Source organism: Halyomorpha halys, unplaced genomic scaffold (assembly GCF_000696795.3).
Source record: "Halyomorpha halys isolate HHAL.00 unplaced genomic scaffold, Hhal_1.1 Scaffold192.1, whole genome shotgun sequence".
Lineage (NCBI taxonomy): Eukaryota > Metazoa > Arthropoda > Insecta > Hemiptera > Pentatomidae > Halyomorpha > Halyomorpha halys.
The window spans coordinates 19,243-43,556 of NW_027108514.1; the positions used below are offsets into that span (position 1 = coordinate 19,243).

The 24,314-nt window shown below is 28.6% G+C and overlaps 1 protein-coding gene and 1 non-coding gene across 5 annotated transcripts in view; both read right to left on the bottom strand.

The window, feature by feature from the left end:
* Cad88C (cadherin-88C) overlaps positions 1-24,314 on the bottom strand; it is a 360,398-nt gene that overhangs the window by 9,326 nt on the left and 326,758 nt on the right. For all 4 annotated transcript variants that reach the window (XM_067046833.1, XM_067046832.1, XM_067046834.1 and 1 more), the window contains 28 exons: positions 19,010-19,264; positions 17,191-17,342; positions 16,442-16,660; positions 15,938-16,099; positions 15,718-15,847; positions 15,454-15,629; positions 14,507-14,704; positions 14,281-14,419; positions 13,921-14,048; positions 13,692-13,819; positions 13,487-13,612; positions 12,590-12,738; positions 12,336-12,508; positions 12,107-12,262; positions 11,388-11,702; positions 10,020-10,205; positions 9,848-9,935; positions 9,604-9,768; positions 9,062-9,304; positions 8,878-8,966; positions 8,627-8,784; positions 6,926-7,110; positions 5,558-5,781; positions 4,038-4,226; positions 3,811-3,943; positions 2,223-2,386; positions 693-932; positions 20-205 (listed from right to left, as the gene is read on the bottom strand). In XM_067046833.1, coding sequence (XP_066902934.1) covers positions 20-205; positions 693-932; positions 2,223-2,386; positions 3,811-3,943; positions 4,038-4,226; positions 5,558-5,781; positions 6,926-7,110; positions 8,627-8,784; positions 8,878-8,966; positions 9,062-9,304; positions 9,604-9,768; positions 9,848-9,935; positions 10,020-10,205; positions 11,388-11,702; positions 12,107-12,262; positions 12,336-12,508; positions 12,590-12,738; positions 13,487-13,612; positions 13,692-13,819; positions 13,921-14,048; positions 14,281-14,419; positions 14,507-14,704; positions 15,454-15,629; positions 15,718-15,847; positions 15,938-16,099; positions 16,442-16,660; positions 17,191-17,342; positions 19,010-19,151 — 4,743 coding nt within the window. In that variant the 5' untranslated portion in view covers positions 19,152-19,264. The remainder of the gene's footprint in view (positions 1-19; positions 206-692; positions 933-2,222; positions 2,387-3,810; positions 3,944-4,037; positions 4,227-5,557; positions 5,782-6,925; positions 7,111-8,626; positions 8,785-8,877; positions 8,967-9,061; positions 9,305-9,603; positions 9,769-9,847; positions 9,936-10,019; positions 10,206-11,387; positions 11,703-12,106; positions 12,263-12,335; positions 12,509-12,589; positions 12,739-13,486; positions 13,613-13,691; positions 13,820-13,920; positions 14,049-14,280; positions 14,420-14,506; positions 14,705-15,453; positions 15,630-15,717; positions 15,848-15,937; positions 16,100-16,441; positions 16,661-17,190; positions 17,343-19,009; positions 19,265-24,314) is intronic.
* TRNAQ-CUG (transfer RNA glutamine (anticodon CUG)) lies at positions 22,804-22,875 on the bottom strand. Its single transcript has one exon. It is a non-coding gene; the product is annotated as a tRNA-Gln (tRNA).

A 24,314-nucleotide genomic window follows, 5' to 3' on the forward strand; every position in this document is an offset into this window, starting at 1 on the left:
TATTTATAATGTGTCTTACTGTGAAGTCAAAATATCCCTTCATTCCTTTCTGTGGATCGAAGTTGACAAACACACTTCCAGTATCCTTGTCGACAATGAAAGGTGGAGTTTGTATATTGTCCATGCCTTCACTCAGAGTCATCTTCACTTCACTTGTCATGTAGTAGCTCATTTTACTGTTTCTTCCCAAGTCCGGATCTGTTGCCTAAAATAAAAAATAAAAATAAGAGACAAATATTAAGCACTGTATTATGTTTGTAACAAATTCCTAACCTGGTGAAGGTAGGTTTTATGATAATAGTATAACAGTGTTTGTTTATATAAATAAGAAACTTGTGAAATATTTAATACTGATGCAATAAGAATTTTAAAATTTGTACCTAGATTACTATTTTAGAAAATTATTAAAAGAAACTGTGTGATGTTGATTGATAAATATATTTTTAGATAAGTGACTTAGGCAATTAGACTACAATAGGGAGAACAAATTTTAATAACTTGGATAAATCAAGTGCAAGGCATGCTAATAAAAACGTAGTGTTATGCATTGAGTGAATTGTAAATAAATAATATGAATATATTAGGAACCTCCTTGATAATGACTTGAATGCTGAAACATCGGAGAAAAATAAACTATGTAGAGAGATAAGGAACAAAGGATATTTAAAAACATATTTAACGGTCTTAATTACCTTAACTTGCATAAATTCTGTCCCAAAATCTGCTTCAGTTGTGATTCCTCCAGTAAAAACTCTCTTTGTGAAGACAGGAGCATTATCATTAACGTCAGAAACATTAATGATAAGATGAAGAAGAGTATCATCAGAGGGATCAAACTCAGTAATCTGAGGATGTATCTTTGTACAGTCTTCACTTGCCTTGACGATAAGCTCGTATTTGTCCCTAACTTCCCTGTCCAGTTCTCTCATCGTCTAAAGCAATCGTTGAGCATTATTATGAAATTCTATAATAAAACTTAAAAATAAATATGATCAAGTAAAACTAGTGATATTTATATTGGAAAGGATCTATACTGGGAGGGAGCAGTAGTCTAGTTATTTTTCATAATTTATGTAAATATCATAAATTTTCTTTAAATATTGGTTTGTACGAATCAGCCAAATGTATTGTAAACCGCAAGTGGAATCAATAAATGATTTCAACCAACAGTTAAAGGTGCAGTCACATACAATTTAGGCAATCCAATCTCATCACGAAGACTGAAGGCCATTGAAGACTTCCTGTTATGAACTCTTTATTCATTTATTTTTATTATTATCATTATTTTACTTTATTTTTCTTTTTTCTTCTTCTTTCTTTTCCTCTAATTATTTTTTCAATAAAGGTAATTTTTTTATTTTATTCATTCATTAAATATCTTTTGTTTTTATTTGTTATTTTTCCTTGATTATTAATTTTTTTATAATTGATCTTTATTATTTTTAATTATAATAGTTCATATTTATAGCATTTCAAATAGTTAGGGGTTCTGCACACTACAATAACCATTTAAATGTAAGGCCAACTAGGGCCAATCTAGTAATAAAGAAATTTTTAAAAAATAGATAGTTTTTTTCTTAATAAATAGTTTTGTACTATTTTGAGCAACCTTTTTTTAACCACCGCCTGGATCATTTTCCTTCATTAGAGAGAAATGCTTTATTTAGCCATGCTGCACAAATACATTGGGTTGCTACAATACACATTATACCAATCGATCCATGATTGGACATATATACAATCCATATATTTACATGATATAACAAAAAAAATTTTCCCTACCTTTTCCTTTTACAATCAATACTCATCTGCACACTAAATACAAATATTTTGTTTAATAATTTCATTCCATTTAATTTAATAAAATTGTCAATACAATTTTATTCTCCCTATCTCACTCTCTCAGATCTCCCCTCTCCAGTGATCCACCAGACATAATAGTTACAACAGTAGATCAGTTTAGAAAAAAACAAATAAATTAAAAAAAAACTAATATACAGATATAGAAAAAAGCTCAGTTGAAAGAAATAAAAAAAAAATCTCATAATTTGATTTATACACTTGAGGTTTAACTTGCTAGAAATATGGATTAATTAAAATAATAATCTCGTAGCTAGTTCAATATATAATCAGTGTGTTGAAACAGTTTATTTTTTCAATATTCATTTAAATAAAACAGAATATATTGTATAGATTAAGTTAACATTACTAAGTAAAATTACCGTTATTTGATGAGTTAGAGGTTCAATGTTGAACCAGGAACCTTCATTGCCTCCTACAATATAATAACAAACTGGGCTAGTCGGTTCATCTTCGTCGATATCAATGTCATCTTGGTCTACTGTATCTACAATCTGTCTTCTTTCTCCACCCGGAGGAGCATGTTCTGTAAAATAGTTTTTAGAAAAAATTAGTCTAAGAAAAGCCTGAATAAATTATTGCTATTACCGTTAAAATAATCCAAAGATTAAAAACGATAAATAATATACAATTTAGGTAAAAAACTATTGATAGAGATGATGGAAATACTAAAAGTTTGAATTACTGCCATAAACAAAATATAGAAATTGGTAAAGTTATCATATAAAAAACTTATTATTACAATTAGATCATTATTCTATTTAATTTGTATGAAAAGAAGGGTAATAATTATTCAGTATCATTTTAAAATATTTTTAGATGAATAAGATTTGTTTTATAATCTGAAGTTAATAATTATTTACAGTTTATAAATAACTTTCTTAAATAAGTTTAATTATTTTATGTTCCAAAATTTTATTTGAAATTATTTTATGAGTGAACAGCAGTTTTAAAAACATTTCAGTATGATTTAAATATTTTGTGATTTTAAATATTAAAATATTTCTTGTAATATTTAAATTAAGGTTAGAGCAAGAGGAAGTTCACCACTTGCTTCAGTGAACGTTATAGGGTACAACACTCTGTATCTGCAAACTACAAGTGCATGTAACATTAAAATATTCATCTGTACAATAAAAATGGTTTATTAAAAAATTAAGAGCTCGGAATGTTTTGTCTTTAACATGAAATCATGATTAAATAGTGAAATTAGTAAAAAAAAAAAACATTCAATTGTTAAATGATATAGATAGCCACTGAAGGCAGTGCTTTTGACTCTGGAGAAGAAACAGAGTTGACTGTCCTATTGACCTGACAATGTCACTATGCTTAATGTATTTTAAAAGTGGGATGTGAATTAATCAGTGAAAAATATAACTTAACATGTCAATTCATTGTTCCTAAAGTGAACACTTGTGTTAATAACAAATATTATAAGCATGGTGATAAAAAATTTAAAACTTTCAATTTGACTGAGAGAAATTTCTCTAAATGAAATGAAATATCTCTATTATTCTTTTTTATTTTTTGAGAAGGGACAGCATTTAATTTTTTATCTAATTCAGGACAATTTACGCTGCCACATCTAATAAGTATAAGTATAAGTTTCACTTCATTTTTGGAGAAAGGATTCAAAAAGATATATTTGTGTGGCCTCATGATTTAACGGCCCCCTGTTCACACCAAAAAGTTTATAAATATTTATATTTTTGCTAGTTACTTAAGCAATTCGAAAATAAAACTAAGATGTTGTTTATCAATTAATCTTTGATATTTTATATATAAGTTAATTAGGTTTCGTGGTAAGCACACAATCTCTCACTCTGTCGCCAATAAATTATAAATTTATAATAAAATAAAATATGATACAATTTCTTTATTTATTAAATTGAGCATTATTAATTAATGAAGGATTATAATAATGTATATATATTTATATTATAGTCATACCAGTGAAATTTACTGCAAATTCATCAACAAGAAACTGTGGTTGATAATCATTGATGTTCCTGACATAAATGGTGAGGTCTAAATCTGAAGAAAGAGGAGTTGGAACTCCATGGTCATATGCTTCCACTCGTAACTAAATAATACAATAATAAATTATTTAAACCATAAGAAATTATTGTGGCTAAAGGTAACTCATTTAAAGAATAAGAGTTAAAACTTAGCCAAACCTGATAAATTTTTTGTGTTTCTCGATCAAGTGGCTTCTTAAGAGTTACAAGACCAGTTATTGGCTCGATGGAGAATGTTTTCCAGTCTCCCGACAAATCTTGCCTGAGCCTGTAGCTTACAGCTGCATTTTGGCCTATGTCACTATCTTCAGCCAACACTGTTATTACTTCACTTCCCACCGTTGCATTCTGTTAACATATTCTTCATTAATGCCGGGTACAGTGGGGACAAGTCTTAACATGGGTAAGGAACACTCAGAGAAAAAGTTATGAATCCTTTAAGAGTTGAAAGTAAAAAAAAAAACTATAAATGAAGAGACTAAGAAAATAACTAGAAAAGTATTTTTTTTTTTTTTAAATTGAGTTGTAGGTAGCAATGGATTTTTTTTTTATCGTGCAATATTACATTCTGTCATATTTTTAGACAATGGTAATGTGGATTATAGACCTTATTCACAAGATATTTACAAATATATAAATAAAATTACAACAAAATAAGAAATAGAAGAAAAAAAATAGATAAGTACATTTAAAAAAAATGAATAAAAATAAACTTAAGTAAAAAATTTAAACTTAAAATAAAATAATATCTTAAACAAAAATCATTCCTATTCACAATATTACACTCAGCCTGGAGAACTCCAAACCGATCTCTTCCTCCCACTTGTGGACTTCGGAATATCCCAGGACTTCTCTCTCAACACTGGTATTAAAAGCCAGTGGAGGATGAGTGAGGATGCTAGCCGCAGGCACTCAAGACTTGAGTGGAGAATCTAGCCATTGCCAGAACTCCAATATAATTATTTATAATAGGTCTCTGGGCTACTGCCGTTTCAACCTTTGTGGAGGATTGTTGGAATGTGTAATGCTAGATAGGGAATTGGGCTAAGGGATTAGGATGATGAGTGAGCTTTATATGGAATGTGGTGAATTTGGATTTAATAATGTCTGATATAGATGAGATATTAAGGTCATGTTATAGGGTAATGTTGGTTACATAGAAGATAGTTTGAATGACTTTAGACTGAAAGGATTGAACGCGTTTGATGATTTTCCATAATATGCTCATTTCTTACAAATAAATTATTTTCCTTGGAGATCTTTGTATATTTGCCTTTTAAACTAGGGGAGTGGGGTAGCTCAGTGAGTAAGACGCTGTGCTACTATCTTCAAGGACCCGGGTTTGAATCCGACTGTGGCAGATAATTATTTATTCTGTTACTTTAGGACTTATGAGTCAACCCTGTAGGTTCAGGAGCCATTTTGGGGTACACTTAATTGGGAAAAAATATGAAGGTTGAGCATGATCATGAACTAATCACCTCTATGCACAACTGTTGTTCAGGAAATCGTATATCCTTACTGAGTACTGTACCTCTGACCCTTCATGGATTGTTGTGGTATAGATATTGATTTTCATTTCAAATTTTAAATAACATATACAATATATAATGTACAGTGAAATGAGTGGTTTCATTATGATTGACGACAGTATTATATAAAATAATAAAAGTATATACCTCAGGTACTCTTATAGTGGTATTGTGAGGTGGGCTGACAAATACTGGAGCATTGTCATTGAAATCAGTGATGCATATGTCAAGATTAGCAATTGCAGACTTTGCTGGTTTTCCCAAATCAGAAGCTTCAATAGTAAGTGAGTAGTTTCCATATCTTCCCTTCAGAGAACCGACGCTCAAGACTCTTGCAGACCAGGCATCGACTGCTTCTAGCTCGAATAGTTCTGTCAGAAACAATATTTAATTTTAAACATACTGCTTGTTGAACGGGACTACCATTAAGATTTATGTATGAAAAAGGAGAAAGGTGATAAGATAGGGTTAGTATTTAAATTAAACAAAATTTTATTTTAAATATCTATGGTTTGTAAAGCTTAAAATCTTAAATTTTATTTAGAATAAAAAGTAATTTATAAAATTTCAGGCCTATCTTCATCATCATTAACCAGTTAATTCACATGTGATTTAATTTATTTTGGAATAAATGCTTTCACTCCTTTTATTATAATCAAGTACAAAAGCTGTTAAGAAAAAAATTAATAATACATAGTAAAAATTGGAAAATGAACTCAGCTAGATTTGGAATTTTAAACTTCCAGGTTAAGTGTTTATTATTATTTTTCTTTTCTTTTGTGAATATTAAAATAATTAAATTTTTATTTCATTAATCAATTTTAACATGAACTACAGTTAACACAATAAACATATTATATTATACAAAAGCAATCAAATACAAATACAAAATAAAAAACAATATTTTTCTAATGTTCTACTTTCTCATCCAGAAACACAACTATTTAATAATTTTATCATTAAATTTATCGCTCTTTATATGCAATAATCTCAAGTGACATATAACAGCTTTTTGTATAAAACTGTTTCTTTTGAATGTATTTATTTATGACACTAAATTCTTAAATTTTTGTTATTTAGTTTTGATAATGTTATTATTTATAACTTTTGATAAAATTTAAAGGCAAAATTATTTCACCATTTTAATTAATAAACAAATTCCAGTAAATAATCACAGACTCAAACTTCCAAGGAAGAGAGTCTGAAATAGACTCTCTACCAAGGATGATTAAAATAATAATAAAACTTGGATGAAATCAGAGTCTTAACAGGCTCTACGTTGGAAGAGTCAGTATATACAGAACTGTGCAAGTTAAATTTTTATTCCTAAGGATGGCATATTAGCTGAAATGTAGAATATTTTGTTTATTAATTTAAATTGGTGAAATAATTTTGCCTTTAAATTATTATTTCATATATAACTTTTTATGTAATTTCTTTAATTTTAGAAATGGTTAAACATTTAAAAATTAACATGAGCATTTATAATAGTAGTAGACTTTTTTATTTTCTTACTTTTCTCATTTCCAGCTAAAATGGCAAATGCGACTTGACCATTAGGAGTATTAGGGTCATCAGCATCAGTAACTTTCAACAAGGTGATGGTGTCTTTAGGCTCATGGAATTCGGTTACAGCAACGCAGGTTTCTGGAAGGGTAGAGAACTTCGGTGCTTCATCATTTACATCCAAAACAGTTATCCTACAAATGAGAAAATAATTAATAAATTAAATTAAATAATAAAATTATATGAAGGAAGATAGTTTGGATAGTACTATTCAGTACAAAACTATTTATTGATTGTCCTGAAATATATATAACCTCCTATAACCTTACTCTTACTTTCTTCATTTCCCTTTCTCCATTTATTTCTTCTTATCCCCTGTTCTTTCCTAATTTCTTTAACTAATTCTTTATAGATTCTTTCCACAGTATCATTTATTTGTTGCTCATATTTATATGTATATAAATAATAATGTAATCAATCTACTACTGTCTTGTCCATAGTTAATAAATAATTTTTTTTCTCTCCAAATGATGGTTGTTGTCTTATTGTTGTTGTAGCCCTGATGAAGACCTGAAAATCAGGTCGAAATGTCGGCATAAATAAATATTTTTTTGTTTATTTATGTTGTTTCTTTGCTGACCGCACCCCCCCGACCATCTTCTCCAATCAGTAATATACAGTCAACTATATACACCTCAAAAACTATTTATTGGAAGATCGTTGATTGACTGTGTGCAATATATAAAAGGAAGATGGTCTGGGTGCGGTCAATGAAAAAACTCGAATATTAATAAAAAGATTTAATGTGAGACGTTTCGTCCCAAGTTATAGGGCTTCATCAGGGCTAAAAAAGATAGAAACACTAAAATAAGGTAGCAAAATAAAAAAATAAGTAACATGTAATAAAAGTAAGATATACGGTGAAACATAATTATTAATAATTACAAATTAAGTAATAAGAATCACAAAAAAGATCAAAATTAGCCACATCTTTGTTCAATTTTATTTCATGTTATCTATTTTCTTACTTTGTTACCTTATTTTAGTGTTTAAGTGTTAGTGTGGAAGTGAAAGTGGGGAAACAAAGGGACAAAGGACCTGAAGGTTCCTCAGAGCAGGTGAAGGTACCAGAGATAAGGCATTGAAAGTAGAGTCCCAACGTTGGAGAGATATACAGGGAAGGCTATGAGAGTTTTAGATTTATGAAAGGAGAAATAATGTTTCCAGAGACAAGTGAACTTACTTTTCACTTTTGATATAAATCGTTACTTTTCATCTATGATATAAAATGCAGTGCTAAAGGGAATCTATTGTGAATAATTGTGAAGGTTGCTAGAGCAGAGTTTATTTAATTTAGTTTATATACACAGTTAAACCAAGGATTGTTTCCAATAATAACTTGCAATATCACCCTCAATAAAACTGAAAATCATAGTATTTTAATCTTGTATTTATTTTTACTATTTGACTTTACTTTTATGTAAATATATACTTGTCTAAGAGTTCTAACATTTACATACATTTATTACAAATTTATGTAAGAAAGGATCAAAAGAAGTTTGTGTTTTTAAATTAATAACCTTATCTCTAACACGAAATTAATATATTAATAAACAAATGAAAAAATAAGTTTCCATAGATCAAGAAAAAATAAAACTGAAATTAATTTTCTTATGATAATTATTAATTAAATAATAACTATGTTATTACGTTATTTGCTTAAATGCATTTCTGCTTTCTCCGCTGATATAACCAAACTGATAGTTGTCCCAAGCTTGGATAATCAACATGTAAGAGCCGGTTTCTTCTCTGTCTAAGGAATCTGTTACATTCAGAATTCCAGTTTCTGGATGGATTGAAAATTTTCCCTATAAAAAAAAAAAAATAGATAGATAACATCTATTGAGATCTTTATATAATTTTTTTTTTTAAAGAAGTAATTATTTTATTTTGATTTTTACCTGTGAAGATCTTCTATCTAACAAATAGGTAACCTTTCCATAGTCTCCTTCATCAGCATCTGATGCTATTATCTGAGTAACTTCGGTTCCTTGAAGAAATAAAAAAAAACAAAAACAGTAATTATGTTAACTTCAAAAAATAGTATTATAAGATTGATTTACAATAAATAAAACAAGCACTTACCTATTGTAGCATTTTCCCAAATAGAAATATTACTAATATCACTTAAAAATACTGGATTATTATCATTCTCATCGATGATTTGAATAAATACTTCAGCAAATGATGATCTCATCGGTAAACCTGAATCGGTAGCTTTTACGGTAAAATTTATCCAAGAGACTTGTTCTCGATCAATGCGACTTCCAACAACCAACTCACCAGTAGCAGCATCAAGCTTGATCAAATCTCCATATTTTTTTGCACCTGAAAAGGTTTTTCTTTAGTTTAATGAAAATAAAAATAAAATAAAAATTTTAACTAGTATGTATATGTAAAAACAATTGCAATAATAACAATAGTATAACGATTATTTAAGAAGGAGAATTTAATGGAATTACAAAGGTATGAAAGCAGGACAAGATTTACTGCATAGCAAATGCTATAAGCCCCATGCCTATACTATCATAAGGGCACACACTTTAAAACTTTCACTGAATATAAATATCTATAAGCCATTAACATATGGTAATGAGTAAAAATATGATTATAGTAAAAATAAATACCTTGAAGTGAATAATTTATAGTTTTATTTTTATCTGCATCATCAGCAATTATGTTAGCAATATTAACTCCAGTCTGACTATTTTCTGTTACGGAACAACGGTAAAAAGGTTTCCTGAAGAGTGGATTGTTATCATTTTCATCTTCGATAACAACGGTTAAAATGCCTATCGAAATAGAAAATGAAATAAGATCAGTTAGAAATTACTGTTAATCATAATTATGACTAGTGAAGATGAAATATACCAGAGGCTATTTGTAATCCAGATTGTGCAGCCATATCTTGAACTTGGACATGAACTTTAATTATTTCTACTTTTTCTCGGTCAAGAACCTAAAAAAAAAATAGTTAAAAATATCTCAAAGATAAATCATGATTATACAAGAACAATTTTAACTTGATGAAAGTAATAATAACCTTGGCCAAACGTAGAGTTCCGTCGTTAGTATCTAAATCAAATGCCGATGATAATTCTACTTCTGATGACCGTACCAGCCTCCCTTCTTCAGTTCTACCTTCGAGCCCTGTCAGGTCCAAACTGTACCTTAATCTTGCATCAGAATCAAGATCATTTGCAACTAATTTTGTCACAATATGCCCAACCTGCAATGCAAGTTATCAAAACAAATTATAAACCAATAAAATTATTTTCACACTATTTGTTTTTGATTATTTTAATCGTTTCATATCTTTGATGCGCAGTCATAAGGGCTTAAGTCACTTTTTGAACATTTGGAGATTACGTCGTATTATAGCATCAAATCAGAGCTACCAGTTAGTAATAAGGTCTTTATGCTTTTGATAGACTTACTACTATATTGTTTTATAAAAATAAAAATATCAATAATTAGATATTACATAATGTTTTGAACTTTGTTTTTGATCTCCTGAAAAATTCATATTTTCGACTTAAGCCTTTATGATTGTGCATCAAAGAAATTAATTATTTTTTTAAAAATGTTTTATACAGATCAACAAATATTTCTTGAGGATTGTGAAATACCATTGTTTTTTGTTTTTTTATTTTAATCTACCCAAGGGGAGGGTCGTGTATTTATAAATTTTACAGGTTTGCAGCTATTAATAGCTATATTACTTTTAAAATAACTTTGGTACTTTTGATAATAACAACAAATAAAAGTTTAAAATACAAATAAAAAGAATAAAAAAAATATCAAAACAGAAAGCAAACCAATGAACAATAAAATAAATAATAAACAGAATAGAATAAAGATAAAAACGTGAAACTACCATAAACAAAAAATGGTTGGATTCAGTTATAAATGTATCCTTTGTTGTTATAAATGTTTTGGTTGTTTTTCATCTTCTTCATTAGTTTTCTATGGAGGATTAATAGGTTATATTTTGTATAAAGTATTTTCTGGAGCAGGCCAAGCCCCTTATATCATGATAGTCCTCGGGAGAGTTGCTTTGTTGTTCTCTTGTAGATTGTAGTGATATTTGGTATGCTGAAATATTTGTGGAGCTTGTCCTTCAGTCACATGTATCTGTATTTCTAAGATGGAAGTGTTATGAGTGTGTCAAATAATGTTTAGTTCGTCCATGTTATGTCAGAAATTATGTCAGTTTGTAATGTGTACTTTATTTTTTCAGTTTTTTAGGTGGATATTTAGAATGTACTAGAGCAAGAGCCGTACTTTAGTAGAGTTTAACCAATCTCTGTACTATAAACATTTATAATTAAAACTGCTTTTAGTTTTTTTAGAACTAATAATATCATTGTTAAGAAAAAAAAAGTAATAATTTACTATGGAAAAAACTTACTTGAGTATTCTCTTTGATATGAATTGTTCCAGGGTCAGCCAGTATTGGAGCCTTGTTGTTCACATCCCTGACTCTGACAGTAACGCTAACAGATGATGTCTGCTGTGCGACGCCAAGGCCTCCATCAATGGCCACAACTTCCAGCCTATAGAGGTCTCCTCTCGGTTGGCTAAGATCTGGGTCCAACGATGCTCCAAGTGAAGTGGTCACTACCCCTGTATTTGGATCGATAACAAACTTATCTTTTGCTCCCTCATTGATGCGATAGACTATGGTGTCGTAAGGTGAACTTCCGTCGTTATCATAAGCTTGTACCTAATGAGTATAAAAAAAGTAAAGAATGAAAGGCATATGACTCAATATATAAAGAAAATAAGTACAGCAAAATTTCTCCTGATAAACACCTCTCCCAGAAAACAATAGAAGTAATAGAAATTATCTTATTTTATGTTTTAAATATTTTCATATGTTCATATTAAATTCTAAAAATATTTTGGGTATAAGTAAAATACAAAATTGTATTATTTAACTTCATTCATTAAAATTAATAAAGTTATGCTCATTTTTAACACACTTGTGTTTCTCCACAGACACCCCTCTACAACTGACAAATTTGACAAAACTGTGGCTGTCTGTTTTATAGAGAGGTTTGCTGTTTGTGTACAAAAAAAGAGAAGTTCTTCTATCAAACCAAGTATACCAAATCTTACTATCAATACCTTTAGAATTGATGTTCCTCCTGGTGTATCTTCTGGTATTGTAGTCATATATTCTGTTGATTCGAACATAGGAACATTATCATTGACATCTTGAAAATAAATGGTAACTTCAGTTGTCGAAGATAATGCAGGTCTGCCTCCATCCTCAGCTTTTACCTGCAATTTGAATAGGATTTATAAATTGAACATTATTAAAACAAATTATATAATATTTTAGTCAGAACCAAACCTGGATTGTGATAGGAAATGAAGAAGAATGCTGACGACGTGAATCTTTTGGTATTGCCTCAAAGTCAAGAGGTTTAACAGGTTTGAGTTCTCCACTTATCGGATCGATTGTGAAATTATGACGCATTTCTGACCATCCGACAATAGAATATCTTATTTCACTATTTTTTGTTCCTTGAAAAAATAGATAGAAATAATGTCATATCATTCATAAAAATTTATCTTAATAAAAAAATAGTTAATATTGATCAATACCATTAAGGTCTGCATCTCTGGCTTCTACAAAAAGTGGAGATTCGAAATTTGGTTCATTTTCAAGTAGCCTCGCTTCGTATTTGTTTTGTAAAAATTGAGGTTCGTTATCATTTACATCTTCAACATTTATTACTAATTGAACAGTGTTCCTAAAAAAATGAATAGAATAACTACCTTAATTATATGAAACAGAAGAATAAAACATTAATATTATTCTAACATTGATCAGCATTTTTGGTCTTCTAAATATAATTTTTTTTTGTACATTTAATCTATGATTACTTATTTTTAAAAGAATAAATCTATATTTAGAAATTTAAAGAAGTTCTAGACTCAACCACTTCTTGAACCATGAACAGAAAACAACCATAAAAGGTGATCAAAGGAAAAAAATTCTGGTAACAGAATTGGAATACTGGTTACAAGCAGCAGGAATATCTAGATGTATAAAGCAAGAAAAAAGAGAAAAGATGGAAATAAAATAAAAAAAATTCTAGAAGAGATTGAGAAAAAATTTCTGAAGTTATATAGACTTCCTACCTGAAGGAATATTACCAAGGGAGGTACACTCGCAGAAAATGGTAGAAGAGATAGAGGATGGTAGAAGAGACCAAGGAAAAACAGAGACAAACAAATAGAAGAATCCTTGATGAGACACGGCCTAGGATAGGAATGGGTCTCGGGACAAGGGAAGGAGAACATACAACATTTAGGTTAAGAAAACCAACTGCTTGAGAGAAAAAATTTAAATAAAAATAATAAAACTTTGTAATAGATATTTTAACATATAATAGCGAGCCAAGAAGGCGCTGGAAGAAAAAGTTGGGAGAAAAAGGGACAAAGGACCAGAAGTTTGAATATGTAACTAAATGAATAGTGAGAATATATTACAGTTACCTATTTCCAAGTCCTAAATCATCACGGGCTTCAACTACAAGGTAATGTTTTGATATTAATTCTCTATCGAATGTTGGCTGATCTGATTTGATTGTTATAGCTCCAGTCGTTGGGTCCAGTGACAAACTAAGAAGAAAAAAAAAGTCAATTAACAAAATATTGGCATTAATCAAGAAAAAAATTAATAAAAAGAGGTATAACGTACAGTTCAGCCACACTTCCTCCGATATTAGTATATCTAATTCCTTCTGATCCAAATTTACCAGAATCCATATCCCGAGCATATACGATGGCTATAGTTGTACCTGAACCAGAATTTTCAGGAACTGATGCCTAATTTACACAAATTAATAATAAATTATATTTTTAGCATCACATATGTACAACAATAAAAAATTAAAACAAAAAACTTTCAAACTTCTCATATAATATACCTCGTAAATGGGCTTGCTGAATTCAGGAAAATTATCATTCATGTCTCTGATGTAAACAGTCACAGGAACCGAACTGAACTTAGGATTTCTGTTCACTGTTTCTCGTGCAGTTAGTGTGAAGTTTATTACTATAAAATCAAAAAGGTCTTATGTAATTAACATTAATTTCATTTATAAAAAATTTTGTTTGAAGCCTGGAGGAAATGATGCACATATCACTTCCAAATCGGCTAAAAGACCTGATTTCATTTCAACACTTATTCTATAGAAAGAAATTGATAAGTATATCCCCATATAAATGGTATGTTTAGGCAAGTTAAGGAAAAAATAATAGAAGTAATACTAAAATTTTCCACATACCATTGATTTTTTCAAAGTCCAGCTTTGTAGGATCTTTGACTCGAATAAGAAATGAAGCATCGTTGATTCCTTGATGCGGAGTAACTTCAAAAACATCCCCATCCCCACTAATGAACATTTCAAATGTTCCATTTTTTCCCTAGGAAATAAAATACATTGTAATATTTATATAAAATATGTATAATAAGTGTTAAAATTAATCTAGACAAGACGATTCTTTGATTACCTGATCATAATCATATACTTGAGGAATTGCGGGAGGAAGAAAAGATACAGGTGTGTTGGACTGGGCGTTTTCATTCACTTGACAAATATAACGATCACTGCGGAAGCGAGGTATTTCATCATTGATGTCAGTGATGATAATAGTTACTTCAGTTCTTGCCGTTGGTGGTGGGAAAACGATTCTCGATTCTTCTTTAGCCTACAAAAATATATGATTTATTTTTATAATCAATAATTTTATTTAAAAAGGTGTTTCCTTTTTTGGTTCCATATAATCTCATTTTTTTTACACACTATATTATTTCATAATTTAAAAAATATTGAATATTTAAATGCCCAAAATCAGTTGTTTAAGTTATGTGTTGTATTGGTTTTTATAAACTTCAGTTGGATCTTTTTAATGTAAAAATAATAATAATAAAATATATATAAAAAAGTAGGAGTGAGTAGCTCAATGGTAAGGCACTGTGCTACTAACTCCATGTCCAATTATTTTCTGTTTCATTGTAGCCGTAAATCAGCCCTATGGGTTCAGGAGCCCTCTAAAAGTTTGGCCATCAGGCATGATTCTAGCCAAATCACCTTCTTGCACAACTGTCGGTCTAGCTACAGTACTTCTTTATAAAGTACTGCACCCCTGACCCTTCAAGGGTTGTAGCGGTAGAGATCTAATTTTTGTTTTTGTAATATAAATAATTATTGCCTAGAAACCCGCCCTGAGATTAAGAGTCTATTATGTAATAAAATTTAAATAAAATTCTATTATCTATTTAATATTAAAGCTTTTAATTTGAACCCAAGCTATCTTTTAGATATGAAATTAGTTAAAACTATTAAAATTCTTTTTATATCATTTAAACAAATTTTTAATTATTACACCTTATAACTATTTTGATAAATTTTAAATATTACAACCTATTATTATATTTTAAATAAATTAAACAATACCTGAATCTCTAAAATGTAAGCACCATTATTATTGTTAATTATGGCTTCCCTGTCTATGGCTTTTAAAGTATAAACTTTTCCTGATGCTGGTTCAATATCAAAAACTCCCTGAGCACCGCTGATAATAGAATAAGATATCTGATTGTTAATACCTCTGTCACCATCAATGGCTCTAACTATAAACAAAATAAAATTTAAAAAAAGTAAAAACTAATACTTAAAAATTAATCAAGAAAACACATTAAAATACAAATCTTGTAATACCTTGAAGAACTGAACTACCGACTGGTGCATCTTCAGCTATCCTAGTGACGGGTGAAACTACAACAAATTCAGGTGGTTGGTCTTCAACGTCTTGAACTTTAACTACTAGAGCAGCTGTACCAGTATTTATCTGATATAAATAAATGATAAATAAAATCAATTAAAATATAAATGAAAGTAATAATAATTTTATTAAATTGTTTTTAAATTAAAATTGTACCCTATCGTTGTTGGATCTATCAACTGCTAATACCCTTAGCTGGTACAAGAATTTTCTTTCGTAATCTAATTTTCCTACCAGCCGTAATACTCCTTTACCATTAATAGTTGATATGCTAAATACATGATCTTCGTTGTCTTGTTCTTGTAAATTATATACCACCTAAACAAAAATAATTTTATGAGTAATATTAATATTTTTTTTTTTGAAACCTCCAAAATAGATTTACAAATAAATAAAGTTATGTGAAGATCATAATTCAAGATTCTACCTAAGGTATTAAAAGAGAAGTTGAATATTTATCTATAGTTTGAGAAGATTATTCAACCAGTACTGTATTAAATACCTGGAGGTATTTATGATGAGTCTACATAATATCAATAATTTTATTTTTTTATTTTTACTACCTCATAAATTTATTAACAAATATATACAAGATTAAACTAAATGGATCATGAAAAAAATTCTTATCAAAAAGCTAAACTGTTTCCATTTGCATTATACCTGTCCATAAGGACCTTCATCAGCATCTGTGGCTTCCAGTGTTGCCAATATTCCTGGGCCGCTATCCTCAGGAACAGTAATTGATGATTGGTATGGTTTAAAAACAGGCTCATTGTCATTCACATCTTCGACTAGAAGTAAGAGACTCTGGGTAATGTAGTTCCCTTCACCGAGTCTGCCATCCGTAAGCGTTAGCACCATCATATACTCATCTCGCACCTAGGGCATAGGTACAATGTGATTACAACTATTGAGAAGAATAATATTTTATAACTTTATTGGGTTGCAGAAATGAATCGAGTTATTATTTTGGACCAAGCATGGATAGTTTGAATCCTTATTTAACAGGTGGTACCACTGTTGTGACAAGAAACATTTGTTTAAATATGAAAAATTGTTGTAGAAAATTGGTTTTATTATTTTGATTTGTTATTATAATTGTTTATTTGCAACCTTAACAATTTGTAAATGTAATTATGAATAAAAAACCACTGCTGATGGTAACACTGCTGCAGACCATGGGACAATACCTATGCTGTGTTTCCTTTGCTTATGGCCTCCATTAGTGCAACACATAATCTTTGTATTTTGTTATAATACCCTCCCTGATCCACAACAAAAATAAAGATTACGTTAATGTCAATAGAGATCTAAGGAACCCTATCAATTCAAAGCAAACCCCAACTATCATCTCATATAATATCCAGTGTCTATAACTAAGGCATCATTATTAAATATACAGTTCTTACCTCCCTGTCAAGTTCCTTATTGAGGTATATATTAGCTTCACTTGTGCCAAGGTTTTCTATCCTTATCACATCAGAACCAGGATAATCCCTTATACCAAATGTCAAAGGATCGCCATCTGGGTCCATTCCTCGTAATCGATAAATTAAACTCCCTAAAAATATATATTTCTTTATTAATATACAAATTCTTATATCAAAAGAAATACTTTCTTTTTTTAATGACAAATCAACAAAATATTATACATAAATTAAATATTACGCTGTAAAAAGGAGGTAGGCCACTTTTTAAATTTTTGGAAAGGTGTTGTATATTATATGAAAAAAAAATGGTTTTAGATCAATTTTCTCAATTGTTTCGACATTTTAGGATAGTATTTTCAGGCAGTGTTGGTGAGATCTCTTTTCTGGTCAAATTATCAATGTTTCATTAACTTCTAGTAAAACAATAATTCTTTGCAAAAATAAACTAAAAAAAATATTAAAATATTTTATTCATAAAAATATAAGTGAAAGAGTACATTGCTTTTTTTAACACAATTAACAATCATAATTACAAAATCTAACTGCATAGGCAGTTCCACTTGAATAAGATGAAAACTATTGATTGGAGATAAAGATTTTTGTATAAGCTGTGATATATCATAAGACAAAAAATCAACAATACTATTTAAGAAAAAAAAATGTATTTAATCTGTTACTGTAGTCATAAGTCACCTCTGTGGGTTCAGGAACCTCCCGGGAACCACTCTCTCTCATAAAATGAGTGTCCTTATTTATGAAAAATCTGGCGGTCGAGCGTGATTTTGACCAAATCACCTCCTTGCACAACCGTTGGTCTAGTAACTGTTCTTTCTTACAAAGTACTGAGCCTCTGACCGTTCATGGGTTCTAGTGGTACAGATTTTATTTTGTTCACATAATTATTATTACAGCCATAGGCAGGAATAATGTATGTTAAAATTTTTTATTAAAATCATTATTATTTTATTATGCACATTAAAATATCTTAAACAGTTGTTTATGATTCAACTAAAATATTGCTGAATATATTAGTATAATATTTTATATTCATCATTAAAAGGACATTGTCATAAAAACAAAGAATCAGACATTATTTGGCTTGTCCTGAACGATTTGGAAATTATAACTTCGGTTATTCCAGTCCACGATTCATTTATTGATGATGATTATATAGGGCATTCCAGGATTAAGTTTCAAAATTGAAATTATGAATTATTTTTATTAATTTACACATGCTCTCTCTCCTTTTGGTTCAATAGTTGCAATATAACACAACAGGATGATGAACTCTTCATTGCCAAGCTCTTCAAATCTAATGTCACAGAATTTTTTTGTTTGAAGTAACATTAAATAAAAAGTCTATGCAAGCCCGGCCAATGACCTTAATCCTTTTTGAAGAAGACCAATTGAAACTTGCGGAATAATGACACGCATCCAGCAACATCTTAAATTGGGTACCCTGAATTGGGTAAAAATCTGGCAGAGGAGCGTGATTCTGACGAAATCACCTCCTTGCACAACCGTTGAATTAGTAACAGTACTTCTTTACAAAGTACTGAACCCCTGACCCTTCATGGGTTGTAGCGGTACAGATTTTAATTTTTTTTTTTTAAATGATTCATAACAATGAAAATTTTTAGGTGTGAGCATCTCCTAAAAAAAGCATTAATCGACATACGCTCATAGGGAATTTTTTTCTTGCTTTGAGATCCTTAATTCACATTTTTAGTTTGGACACTTAAAACTGAAACACTTTGTATAACAATTATTTTAATCCATACTTCCATTTTTAACTTACCAACTGGCGTGTCCGGACCCTCCTTGAGTCGCAGAACGATCTCAGTCTGGCCATCTATCAAGAAACGAGGAGGGCGGTTCGCAAGAGCACCACTGGCGAGGCACGACAGTCCAAGCCACCAGAACCACCATCCCCAGGTCATCCTATATTCGCTGGAGCATTGAGCTATTTCACATCTCAGCCAGCGCCACCAGTTACCTCATCATTTTGGAGTACAATGGGGTAATTTCACCGCAGTAGCATATGGCCATCTTTCTGAAACAAATCAAAAATTGACAATTAGCCAAATTTATGATGAACGGACAGTAGTGGTAGAAATATACACATATTTATCTTCATTCTGTATTGGTAAAACTGTTAATAGACTAAAAGATGCTTTCAAAATAATATCTAAATACCCCAAAAAAGAGAGATTAGTTTAGAATATTGATAAAACGACGGCCTATATTTCCATCGACCATAGATTTAAATAATATCCCAGTCCCTTTTGCCAAAACAGTTAAATACTTAGGAGTCACTTTATACAGCAAACTATTATTTAACCACCACATCAATTCAAAATTGGAAAACAAAAGAAAAATTCTATATCAAATGTATTCCTATTTTAGTGAAAAATAAATTATCCAATAGAAATAAATTGATAATATATAAAGAGGTACTTAGACCCATCTTATATTATACCTGTGCCATAGTGAATTTAACTAGTTCAATCAATATAAAAAAAAAATACAAGTATTTCAAAATAAATACCTCAGAATCATTAATAACTTTAAATATTACACAAGAATATCTAAAATTCACTCTGAATTAAATATAGAAACCTTAAAGGATTATATCAATAAACTGACTTAGAATTTCTTCCAGTGTTGTCCCAACTCATTAAACCCTCTAATCACAGAAATAGGAAATTACACTAAAACTACAACCCGTAGATATAAACACAAAAGAACTTAACCTGTATTAATGTAAACATAAATCAATGATATGTATTTCATGCTACTCAAGTTTTGGGTTTTTTCCCCCTTGGTTTGTTTTATCAAAGCTTCTCAATATATAAGTATATCAGTATATAACTTCTCAGTTTATAAGTTTGTAAAGTGTAGTTAACATAGGGAAATTGTATTGTATAAAGGGATATCCCAAAATAATATAGTAAATATTGTGTATTTTATATGTATGTAATAATGATTTGTTAAAAAAAAAAAGAGAAAAATTTGTATTATTTATTTTTTTTTCTGGAAGAAATTACCCTGTTACTACTACTTATAATTTACATAATTTATTTTAACAATTAAACATCATTTTAGGAGGTTTGCCATCTATCAAATTCATTGCTATATTAAACTAAAAAATAATAAATAATCAACAGTTTTAAAGAAATACACAATGAATTCTATTCATTATGTATACTTATTATTATGTAGTATCATTATCCTTATTTTTATCATATTCTGTATCATCTTGTTTTATTCTCATTATTATATAAATTCACTGATTGTAAATTTGCAGCTTTATTATTCACTTCAAAATCCTTTCAGTTATTTTTATTGTTATTATTATTTTTTATTTAATTTAATTTATTTTTTTTTAATAATTATTATTTTATTTTTATTTTTTACTTTATTTTCATTTTAGAAGTTGTTAATTAAATTATTAATTCACTTAAGATCATTCATTAATCACTTGAGATTGATTCATATTTTACTTAATTACCTTAAAAATTGTATAGCCTCCACAACGCCCTAATAGTTTAAAGTTTAGTATTTACATTTTACTTATGTCTATCATTTTTAAGTGTTATTTCGGCACCGACCGATATATGTTATGTGGTCGGACCATATTGGGTATAATTTTTTTTAAATGAATAAAATAAAAATTTGAAATGTTAAAGTTATTTAAAAATAATTTACTATTCAGACAGCTAGTTTTAAAATTATATAACAATTTAGAAATTAAAAAAAAAAATTAATTAATATTAAATTTTGACCTAATCTTAAAACATTTTTAAATTGGTATATTATTGTATGCTAGCTGTCAAATAATGAATTATACTTAAATAACTTCAATTTATTTATTTGAAATTCACTGTAATTTTTTTAAAAACCGTATGAAGTAGATTGTAGGAAAATAGTCCGGGTGGCGGTCAATAAAGGTAACTATTTATTGTTAACCTAACAATAAATAGTTTTTTTTTTTTTATTTTGATACCTTTATTAACCACCACCTGGACTATCTTCCAACAATCTTTTACTTTAAGATTTAGTAAATTTATCAATTTTACTATTACTATTTTACTAGCAATTTAGAAGAAGGTTTTTGAAACTTTAAAAACTTTTTCTGCAATATCGCCATAATTAAACAATTTACAGAACAGAGCTTTAGAGGCATTTTTGTTATAAAAATGAATAGATCTTATTTAATTGGAAGCTCATCATTAACAGATAGCTGTCTTGATGAAGTTTTAAAATGTAAGCAAATTTTTATTTCAGATCAATGAAATAAAATAAAATATGTTGATGAATAATTTCTTCATTTAACAGAAAAAAAAAAATCTGTCTAAAACTTACTCTGCAGTTAATTCAGAATTGGTATAAGAGAAAAAAAAAATGTCCAATAAAGTCATTGAGAAACAATTTTTTACAGTAAGGCATTCCATTACAGCTAAAGAAAATTTTATTATATAATCAAAATTGTAAGAAGCATAAAAAATAATATCGTAAAATAATAATCGGTCAAAAAATTATAGTAGCAATTCAATATAGGTACTTATAATTTAGATTTTTATTATTATCTAGTTGAGTTTAGTGAAAATATCTTCTTTTTTAAATGTTCTTTATTCACAACGCATTAATTAAATTTCAACATTTTGGGGGCATTTCTTCATATTGAAGTGCAATACAATATACTTTAGATTTGTTTAATTTAGTATTTAGATTTAAATAAATAGTGAGCTATATTCTATTTACAATAAATACAAAACACTATTATCTTATATAAAACAGAATTAATAGAAATTCCCTTAATAAAACAATTAAATAGAGGTATGAAGAATATTTGCAGAGCACCATAAGATTGAGCATTGTCCTCAAAACGTTGTGATTTAATTAATGAGTTCTGAATAAAGAACAGTTAACAAATATTTTCACTAAATCCAACTAGATATTATGGATACTTTATTAATTGTCATTATCAGTTTATAATAATTACACCACCATTACACCACAAGGCGTTATAGTTTATACTACATGAATTAGTAGTCAAAAGTATAATTCATACAGTTTTAGTTCAGTTTAAAATATAAAATAAGATAAAATTTCAAAATCATATAAATTAAGTATGATACAAATAAGGATTAAATAAAATTATTAATAACTGGTCATAAAATTGTAAAATACTAATATAGTGGCATAACATATTTTAAAGGGTAATAATTATCAAATTTAATTGTTTAATGACATTAAATTTTTTTTTTTCATACTCTCCTGAAGAGAATTAGTTACAAGTAGAATATAAAATAATCAACATTAAAATGTTAATTATGTATTAAAATTGGATTATATAAAAATATGGAGATAAATAAATGGAATATTAAAATGTCAATTATCATTATTTATAAATTAATTATTAACTACTGAAGGTAATGTCCCTTTATATGAATAAACAATTACTAATAATTTAATTTGAATAAAAATTATTTTTAAAAAAATTAATTAATAATAACAAATTGACTAACTTCTTTCATTACAATATGCAAAGTTTAAAAATTTATTTATAAATAAAAAAAATTTACCTCAAGGTCCCACCGAGATTTGAACTCGGATCGCTGGATTCAGAGTCCAGAGTGCTAACCATTACACCATGGGACCTCTACAGAAGAAAGCGACTGGTTTTTTATACATACCCGGGCAGATTTATTAAACAATTCATAAACAATCGTTTATGGTATATGATATCAATGTTGTATCATTCATTTATGATAATATATGTAAAAACATTTACGTTAGTCGATATTTTGAGGGTTGAACTAAAGATATTTAAAAATTATAAGATTGTATTTTAGATATTTAAAAATTATAAGATCGTATTTTAGATATTTAAAAATTAGTTGACATGTTTTATAAATGGGCTGTCAGAGTCTTTTGAGGGCTCCTATAAAGAAAATCTTTGAAAATTAAATGCCTGAAAACCTCATTTAACGCCGTTTTGGTAGTTGCAAATATTGGAGTTAATATTAAAAATTAAATTTTTCTATTGTAGTTTACTTATGTTTATGGAACATTTTTATAATAATTTTTCTATACCTAAACGTAACATGGACTAGAAAAAATATTAATCTATTACAAGTAGTTAATTACGTGAAAATGAGAGTGAAAAATATTTTTGGATGTAGGCTACTTCACCGTTGTCAAAGCCACCTTTTAAATATTACCCTTATGCATCAATAAAAAAGAATTATATAATTAGGGAGAACGTTTAGGGTCTCCGGGGAGACGTTTTGGTCAATTTTTCAATGGGGGGGAGGGTGTCATAATCCCACTCTAAGCAAAAATGACGCTAAGGGGTTGGGGATTAGGCCACGCCCCTTGAAGGCAACTTAACGTTGAAGTTAATAGGGATTTCGCACATTAATGTAATTATCTATAAAACCGTCGATTTAATCGAAAAATGAGAAGAGAATAGAATTTGTAGTAAATATTATATTCAATAATTTGGGATTAGAGTTCTACTACTGGGTAGTTTCTCTACATCCTGTATCATATCATTATGTCATTATAATTAAATTTACTTGTTGTATTTTTTATACAGTTGTAAATATCAATAAATAAATAAAAAAAAATAATAATTTGGGACATCTATAATGAAAATCCATTTGGCCGTTTTCGAGAAATTCGTGCTTCTTTCTCTGTTCTGTTCTGTTCAGACTCATTGCAATGTGAATATTAAGGATACCAAAATATATTTACTGTTCTAAAAAATAAGAAGTGAATATAAAATTGAATCAACTTGGTCAATTTTACAATTAAATTTCAACGATCAGTTATTAAAAATTTAATTTATAATAAGGAAAACATAAAATATAAATCAATAAATTAATTTAATATCCAAAACAGTCTCAACACTATTTATTTATTTGTCCTACGTTTCGGCCCTTCCAGCCATCCTCAGGGACATCTAAAACTTCAACATAAATTTCCTCTCACATTAATTATTTTCTACTTGCAGGCTATTTTGCCCAGGTCAATTTCTTTATTTAAGTTAAACCTCTCTATTTAAATTTTAAAAAACATTCATATATTTATTCTAT